This window comes from Fulmarus glacialis, unplaced genomic scaffold (genome assembly GCF_000690835.1).
Source record: "Fulmarus glacialis isolate BGI_N327 unplaced genomic scaffold, ASM69083v1 scaffold32912, whole genome shotgun sequence".
NCBI classification, from domain to species: Eukaryota; Metazoa; Chordata; class Aves; order Procellariiformes; family Procellariidae; genus Fulmarus; species Fulmarus glacialis.
Genome location: NW_009200354.1, coordinates 25,795 through 34,690, shown reverse-complemented (window position 1 = coordinate 34,690; position 8,896 = coordinate 25,795). Strand labels below are relative to the sequence as shown.

General features: G+C 52.3%; 1 protein-coding gene across 1 annotated transcript in view; it reads left to right on the top strand.

Moving 5' to 3' along the window:
• Positions 1 to 983: 983 nt before the first annotated feature.
• LOC104073707 (gamma-aminobutyric acid receptor subunit beta-4-like) overlaps positions 984 to 8,896 on the top strand; it is a gene marked incomplete at its 3' end in the record, with an annotated part of 27,908 nt that continues 19,995 nt past the window's right edge. Inside the window, exons 1-2 of the mRNA XM_009573580.1 lie at positions 984 to 1,619; positions 5,656 to 5,744. Of these exons, the coding sequence (XP_009571875.1) occupies positions 1,540 to 1,619; positions 5,656 to 5,744 (169 nt within the window). The remainder of the gene's footprint in view (positions 1,620 to 5,655; positions 5,745 to 8,896) is intronic.

The window sequence follows — 8,896 nt, the reverse complement described above, 5'->3', positions numbered from 1 at the left end:
TAAAGATCAGAAGCTGATGCATAGGAGATTGTGACTGTGAAGATTTCAATGGCTGTTACCATTTCAGCAGGCAAAGCCACTGCACCAGGAGCTGATCCTCAGCAACATTTCTGGAAGTCCAGGCTCCCTTTTCCCACAAAATTGTACCCGTAACACAGCACCCTCCAGGGAAAGCTGAGCATCCCTACTGAGCTGGGCTTCCCTGGCCTGGGGAAGTCTCCAGCACCACCAGAGGCTTCAGATCTTCCTCAGCACCCCAGGAGGAGGCCACCAGGCCACTCTGCCCCGTGGCATAGAGAGAGCCTCAGTAAATCACCTTCTTTTTTCTCTGTGGCTGAAGGAAGAAGCTCAGCCTTTGCTGATCACACTATTTCAGGCAACCACAGCACCCATCAGCGCTTTTAGCTAAGCCACTCTTGTCCAGGCAAATCCCCCCCCCACTTGCCAAAATGTCATCACTTTTCCCATCCTCTCCTCTGCTCCCAACCTCCCTGGGAAAAAAGAAAAAAAAAAAAATCCCCTCTGCAAGCCAGCAGGGGTTAATGTTGTCAGCCATGACGTCAGGATCCCAATTTGCCCGGAGAGTCCCCCTCCCCATCCACAAACTCCCTCTCTCCTCCCCTCTTGTGACTTTGCAATGAGCAGCAAAACTCCACAGGAGCTGCGGCAACAGCACTAGGGAAACATCCAGTTCCCCCTCGGAGAGCAGCTCTTTCCGCAGACAGGGATTTTTTTTTTTTTCTACACATGCATATATGTATTTATTTATTTACTGGGTTGCATTTGTTTTTCCTTTTTTTAACCCTTTCAGAAAAGCCCCAAACCATCCAAGTGACGAGCCTGAGATTTCCTTAAAATAAAATAACAGCACAGTGGGGTTGGGTTGCTTCCCCTTCCCCCTCGGAAAATAAAGAGGGAGGGGGGAGCAAGTAGGTAAAATACACAATAAAATCATATTGCTAGATAACTCACACCTCCCCCCTCACACACACACACTCTCTCTCTCTCTCTCTCTCTCTCCTCCTCCTCTTCTCTGAAGGTGGGTAGCAGGAGCCATGCAACATCTGCAGAACCGGATGGCAAAAGAGCAGGAGGAAAAATAATCCAAGTGGAGTGCTCAGGGGACACTGAGTTCTTTTTTTCTTTTTTGTTTTTTTTTTTTTGTTTTTTTTTTTCTTCTTTTCCTTCTTCTGTGTACCTGTGAGATTCGATTTCACATTTTGCTGAGCCCATTTTGGGGAATTTTATTTTTGTTTCTCTTGGGATTTTCTCCATTGCCAGAGGATGTCTCTTGTTGAGAGGATGCTGAAAGGAAGAAGAAACGAATTCTTTGACTGGCACTGAAGGAGGGGGGGGGATATTTTTCCCCCACATTTTTTAGTTTTTTTTCATTATTCTTTTTCTTTAGGAAATCATTAACTGGGGGGGGTTGGTTTCTTTTTTCCCTCCCCCCCTTTTTTTGGAGGGGGTTTTCAGAAGATCCATCCTTCTTTCCCCTCCCCTCCAAAGATTTTTTTTTCATCCTTCGTCTTTGTGGAAATGTGGACATTTCAGGCAGACAGATTGAGTGGAATTGTCTCTGCATTAGCAGCTCTTTGTCTTGCCTGCTGTGCGCAAAGGTAAGGATTGCGATCCCAAGCTGCGGGGACAGGGGGGCTGATACAGGATTTGTTTGGTTTGTTTGGGGTTTTCTCCATCGATCTGTATGTGGGAAAGAGGAGGGGGTTCTTTCCCCAGATTGCTTCCCCTGCTGCCTGCTGTTGTTATTTCCCAGTCCGTGTCATTTTAGGGGGAGGAGGGATGCTCATACATGAGATGTGGAGCAGGCTCTCCGCAGACGGAGCCCACCTCGCAGCCCACTTGCAGCAAGTCCCCCCTCCACCATACGCGACCTGGGGGAAAATGGCAAAATGAAGCGTTCTGCTGGGGAACATGGTGTCTGTAGGAGCCGACGGAGGGCATGGCACTGAGCTGTGTGCATACGCACCCCGGCACAAGGCTGCCTTGGCCATGCCTGTGTCTGCACGCACACAGTACACACGCAGCCACACTCACATCCAAGCGTACTGTGCCTGTACCAAAGCCCTGGCTCTGCGGCGTGCAGGAGGCAATGCCTACGTCTGTGCCTCCATGCAGATTTATGGCATGCAACATAATCAGTTGTGGGTGCGATCCGTTCAGATACATCCCTGCATGTGCGCATTCATCCATGCCCATTTGGGTGCACAAACGTGTATCACAACACACCTACCTAGCACAGCATGCTTTACCTGCTCTGCATGTAGCCATGTAAATGTTTGCACTAATACCCTGCATACTCAAGCTGCAGCTACTCCTGGTGTATGCCTTGAGCACTCGGAGTGATCCAAGCAACCAGAGGTGCAGGCACCCATCCAGCCTGGACAAGGTGTGCAGAGCACACCTGTTTGCTCCGACGCAGGCGTTTATCCACTGCCTTCACACACAGGAGTAGCGCTGCCTACTCCTCACCCTCCCTTCTCACACATTCGGGCAGGTGGGTTTGTACCTCTGTACGGCGTGCATGAAGTCTGCTGGGGAGGGAGCTGTGGCATTTCCTTGCTCAGCCATGCACACTGAGCAGTGCGTTCCCGACATGCACATGCAGGTCCCTGTACAGGCTTGCAGGGATACATGTATATACAAAGATTTATGTTCCCACAGTTATAAACATGCACATGCGCAGATTCATGCCCACCTTACCCACACCATTCATGCATGGTTTCACTGTGTATGGACACATACACAAACATGCTTAGAGGCAGCATCCAAGCAAATGTGTAAAGAGCAATACCCATATCAAAAACCTTTGCTCAGACATGTCCTTGCATGTGTGTTTGTATCTGTTTATGTGCAGGACTGATATTCACCTATAGTCTGCATGTATATCTGTGCACCCCTTGAAGACAAAACACTCTCCCATGTGCACATGCCTTCAGCTACTCCCACACATCCCAGCCAGAAGCACGGTGCGCATATATGTAGATGTTTTGCTGCAAGTGTACGTGTATGTGCAAAACACATTCACACCCACACAGAGTCAGGGACACAGTATTCAAAAATTCAGTTCACAGGCTGGATGTACGTGCTCCCTAAGTGGATGCAGACCCACATTTGCCAGGAATAACACTTACACGCAGCTGCTCACCCACAGCTGAGCAAATGCACAAATTGCCTGTTCAGCGGGAGGGACGTGGCTTTTTGGATCAAAAGGAGCACTGAGAGGCAAAAGACGTTGCCCTTAATCGCGATGCCAGTTTATGCCCTCACTGGGCCAACTTGTAGTTGATGAGGAGGAAAGAGCCCCTATGTCCCTCTTCCCACTCTGCCACTTTCTGCAGGGCCCCTAGCACATTGGTTACTGTCTCTGCCTCAGTTTCCTTGCCTATATTAAGGAGGTAACACTGCTTCCTGAGATTATGTCCTGTGTGAAGCTAAACAGAAGTGTCTAAATCCCTTGAGAAATACACAGTATCTATATTATGAATATGGAAATCTATGAGTATGGAGATCTATGTATCTAGGAATGACTGTCTAGAGATGAACAAATGCTGGTGCACACTATCAATCCACAGTGAGCATATACACATAAGCATGTTGCAAAACCTCACATACCTGCATAGAAATCCACAGGTGCAAGCAGTCCTTGCAAGCCTAGACACAGTGTTGTGAAAACCTCCACCTGTGCGCACCTCTTTGGCCTTTTTTACAGTGAATAAAGCAATGCAATGAAGAGTTGTACCCCTGTAAGGTGCACGCTCAGGAACGCAGCTCAGACACTTCCCCCCCCCCAGGCCCAAGTGCTGAATGGTTTGTCCATGCACCAAAGCTGGGCCTGGGAAGTGTGCTGTCTCACATTCACATATCCCTGTTCAGTTGAGAAATCCCTGCACATACACAGCCTGTGCATCCAGAGCCTTGATGCATGCCTAGACTCCCCAGTGGTCCCACATGCCTCCACCCACACCTATACAGAGAGTCTGGGCACCTGGGAACCCAGTCTCAGGCACCCACAAATGCCTGCTTCTGTGCTCCTGGATAAAATGTGTCCACAGCCCAGTGTCTCGTCATAACCCAATGGAGCAAGATCTGCACCCACAGTCACCTCCACACAGACTTGGATGTGGTCACACACATGCACACACATTTGTGCACGTTTCACAGCTGTACCCTTGAGCTCCAGCGCTTTCTTGTGTCTGCATGTCTGTGTGCACAGGCAAGGAGTCCAAACACCTTCTGTACAGCCAGGAGAGCACGCACGTGTGTGTGTGTGTGTGCAGACACACCGACATGTCAGTGCAAACCCTGGTGTCCAGTGAGGCATGGGGCTGGCTGGCAGAGGTAGTGCTATAGTGCAGCTTTCCAGCTTGACTTGGATGGATGTGGGAGGCGGTGTTGACAGGGAGACATGCTGTTGTGGTGGGTGACTGCAAAGAGCAGCAGTTGTCACTGGCAAGGTCTCTTCTCATGCAAAGCAGGGGCCGAGGGTGGCACAGAGGCTGGGTTTTCAGGCAGAAAACCTATATACCCCGCAGCACTGAATACGTTCAATATTTTTAGCATCCTCTGCTTTCTGGCTTCCCACCTTCAGTTTTGCTTTGGCTCTTGGGCTGTTATTAGAGGGAGCTCCCTTCTTGCTGAAATGGCTGGAGGAGCTGGATCAGTGTTAGGGGGGACGGCTGCCCCCGCTGCATGCAAGTCAGAGGGTTGGGAGGGAAAGGATTGCTGCCCTGGCACAGAGAGCAAAAGATGGACTCTCCTTCCCTGTCTCTGTCTCTTGATTTGCGTTGCTAAGAAGTCATGGTGATGCTGAGTGACAGAAAATGAATTTTTACACGCCAAAGATCAGCCGTATGTTGAGGCCATAGGAAAAAAGAAGCGTTGTTTTTTCCTTTACTTCAATAATATGAAGAAGTACCTGGCTGCACTGAGAAGCAGAGGTTGCACTGGAATGTGTGACAGTGGGGGCGCCTGCTGGGGGGGGACTTGTGTAGTGGGGACCTCAGTGCGTGACAAGTGACAAGATTGGGAGCAAGTGCCCAGTGTGGCAGGGCAAGGGGAGCAAGCCCTGCAAGAGAGAGGCTGCAGCCGCCCCGTGCACGCCTTGGTGGAACAGAAAGCATAATTTCTGCCTGCTTGTGTGTGGGTGTGCACCCACCTGTAGGCAGGGTGCAGCAAGGCAACCTGAGTGTGCAGGTGAGTGGCCGGGGAGAGGGCGTGCATGATGAGTGGTGCCTGTGTTGAGGGGTATACCAGCCCAGCGGGACCGCTGGGATGCAGGCACGCACCAGGCGGGAGCCGGGGGTGATAGAGTTTGGAGTACCCAGGAGTCGGGGTGAGCCACGGAAGAGAAGCCAAAATACCTGCTGAGACTCCTGTGCCACCCCCAAGGACAGCTTAGGACCCCTGGCAGCCCCATGGGGCTCTTGTGCAGGCCGGGGGCCAAGAGCTGCGCCAGGGACAGAAAATAAGAGTGAGAAAGGCAATGGGGAGGCTGTGCCCATGGCTGGGGTGTCTGTCGCACACACAGGCGCTTTGGTGCCGTGGGGCGCGAGGGATGCTCTGGCGGTGCTGCCCAGCCGGGACCCCCTCCCGTGGTACACGGAATGATGAGGACTCTCTTCTTTTGTCTTTCAGCCCATCCACTGGGAATATTTCTGTGGTGAAAGAGATTGTGGACAAACTGCTGAAGGGCTATGACGTCCGCCTCAGGCCTGACTTTGGAGGTATGGCGATGGCCGGTCATGGGGAGCAGGGCACGGGGGCCGCCACGTGACTGTGCTGCCGGCTCGGCTGCTCGCAACATGCACTGACCTCGCGAAATGCTCCCACCTGACTTCTCCCCCCTACACTGTTTGCTAGCCCCATCTCCTTCTTGCCTTCTCCCTTACATTTCTTTCTTGCCTCCTGGTTTTCCTCTTCCTCTCACCAGCTCCTCTCCTCCTGCCATAACCGGTTTCTGTAGACAGCTGGGGGTTGTCCATGGTGTGATGTTTCTGGGGACATTTTGCTGGGACAGAGACACTCTGCTTTTCCTCTACTCCAAACTCTCCTCCATCGCAGGCAACAGGTCACCCTCCTCCACTTCTGTTCCCAATGCCAGATCTTTTAGCTCTTTTCCCTGCGGAGGGTTGGGGTGTCCATTGGCAAGGCTGTCAGTCGGTCTGCCAGGCTGCCCTCTCAGCAACAATATGGGATAAAATATTCCGTAGGGAGCTGGTGGCCTCCCTGCTTATTCAGTAGGAGGTGCAAGGATCTGCAATTCCTCTCTTGTGTCCTGTGAGCAAAAAGGAGAATGGGAAGAGCCTTCTCTTTGTCGTCCTGGTGGAGATGAACCATGAAATAATCCTTGGGTACTCCTGGGTCATACTCCAGGGTACATTGAGGTCCATTTGTTGGAGAGGAGAAAGCAGTAGAGAACCACAGCTGACCACATAGGGAGGGGGATTTTGAGGACTTCTGGCTTCAGCCTGCTGAGCTTGGCTGTTTTCAGTCTTTTCTGGGCAATGCTATTTCCTCCTCACGAGGAGATGTGTGGGATTGGGGAATCTTCAGCCTGCAGGAGGACAGGAACGACATCGAGATGTTCTTCTCCAGATGACTGCTGGGAAGCAGATTCATGCTTGTGCTCTCAAGGGGTAGAGATGCCAGGGCCAAGTCCATGGTGATACAAGGGAGTTTTCTCCCAAAGGGCCTGATCCAAAGTTCCTTGAAGCTGGGGGTGGGGGAATATCCCCACTGATATAATCAGGTTTTGAAGTCACCTCAGTGCATTCCAGTTTCCCATGACCCCATGAATGAACCCGTCTCTCCCCGAAACCTCTGGTTTCCCTGCACCTCACCCAAACCTGCCCCCATCCACTCACTGCCCCTTATCCTTTGGCAGAGACTGCCTTCCCTCCCCATGCACGCTGTCCCCACCGCCCTTGCCACTGTGCTCTCCCCCAGGGTGGAGCAGGGACTTTCAGGCAGCAGCACCAAGTGCTGCCGGGCCCTGGCCTCATGGAGGACTGTGGGGTGGGGGAGGGGCTTATCCCTCCATAGTGCATGGGGATCATCTGGGAGTGCATCTGGGAGGTCACTGCAGTGCAGTTGGGAATGCTTTGGGGAGGCTTGCAGCGCTTTGCAAGGAAACAGGGGTTCCCCCTCTGCCTTCTCTCCTTTGAACATGGGATTTGATTTAAAGGCTCTGTCTGGGAAACATGAAATGTCCCTATTAGCTGACCAGCCCCAATCACAGGAATTGGTGCAGTCACACTTTATGAGAGGGAGAACTGCAGATATGACATAAAAACTGCAAGAAAACCATCTTGTAAGCCATTGAGATGATTATGATACAGTAAAATAGTAGGTGATGTGGCTCCATGGAGGCACAGAGCAGAGGGGTGCAGCAGGGAGCCGTGGGGCTGGAGGTCCAGCAGCCCAGGTCCATTTCACAGCTTGCGTACTCTGATGCCAGGTCCCCAGGGCATCCTACCACCCACCCCACCCTGCCCCGAGGACACAGTCCTCCCCTTCCTTCAGCCTGGGCAAGGTGGCACAGGGCTTGGTGCAGGCGGTGCTGCTGACCCTGCCAGGTCTGTGTGGTGCATGGGCTGGGCTCGGCAGGCACTGTATCCTTCCTGACTGTAAAATGGACATTTTTGGGCAAGCATTGTATTTAATTTGATTTTACTCCGAATTCCCAAAGTACAAACTGCATTTTCCCTCACTCAAGAAAAGAAGTAGAAAGACAATGGTAACCCTCTTTCCTGCACTCATCTCACTGTTGCCTTTCACCCTTTCTCTTCCTTTCCTCTGCTCGTGAGTGCAAAGTCCCAGCTGGCAGCACCAGCAAGGTGCCTTTTGTGCTCAGTGTGCAGGGATGCCCTAACTCTCAGCATGTCTGACCCCGTGCACTGAGGATAAGCTTATCTGCCCAAAATTTCCCCTGCAGCATTTACAGATGAGGGAAGGGTGGGCTGAGAGGTGAGTCTGAAAGCTGGAGATCATTAGCATTACAAGCCCAGGAGAAAGGGGTGGAAGTTTCCTTGCACCACTGCTGTCCCCAGAGCTCACCAGTTCTCTGAGATTTTGGGCCAAATCCATTCCTAGGAAGAATCCAGTGGGATCACGCCAGGATGCATCTAACCCTTTGTGGCTTCTAGTTCATCCACAGCCCTGCTGTGAAGAGCATGAAGTTCCCCCCACTAAATTGCATGTAGCTGGAAAAGGCACACTTTGGGCAAAGTCCCGGAAACTGTGTGTTTGCAGACCTGCCATCTCTCAGGGATGTGTGGGACTGGACTGAACCCCAGTCCAACCACCCTGAGGACTGGGCTGTTCTCCAGGAGACTGCCCTGCAGCCCCACCTTGTGCGCTACTTGGACCGTCCTGCCATCCCTTGGCTGCCTTCCAGCTGGGCAAGATGGGTGTAAGCTATCTCTGCTGGGGGAGGCGATCACTCTTCACCCACTTGTGCTCTCGCCCTGGGAAGACCAGTCAGGGTTTGCTGCAAATGGCCAAGACGGCATCTTGGAGGGGTGGCAGGTCTCGCTTGGAGCCGTCTTTCCCGGAGGAACAGCATGGGGCTGTCCCAGGGCTGTCCCAGCAGTGACCAAGGGGTCTGGCTGGACAGGCAGCTGCCTTCAGGAGGAGTGGACAGGACTGGAGCAAAGCAGCTACCGCTCAGTTTCCTGTGAGCCAGGCTGAGCTGCTCCAGAGAGCACCTCTACAAGCCAGAGCTCTCAGCCCTTTGCAGCTGAAGGATGAGGGCATTGGGGGCAGGAAGATCAGAGCAGTCGGTGCTGGGCATCCCGGAGGTGCAGGCAGAGAAAGACACTTCCCAGACAGATTCCCACATGAGAAATGCAACCCATAAACCATGCTGCCCTCCCTT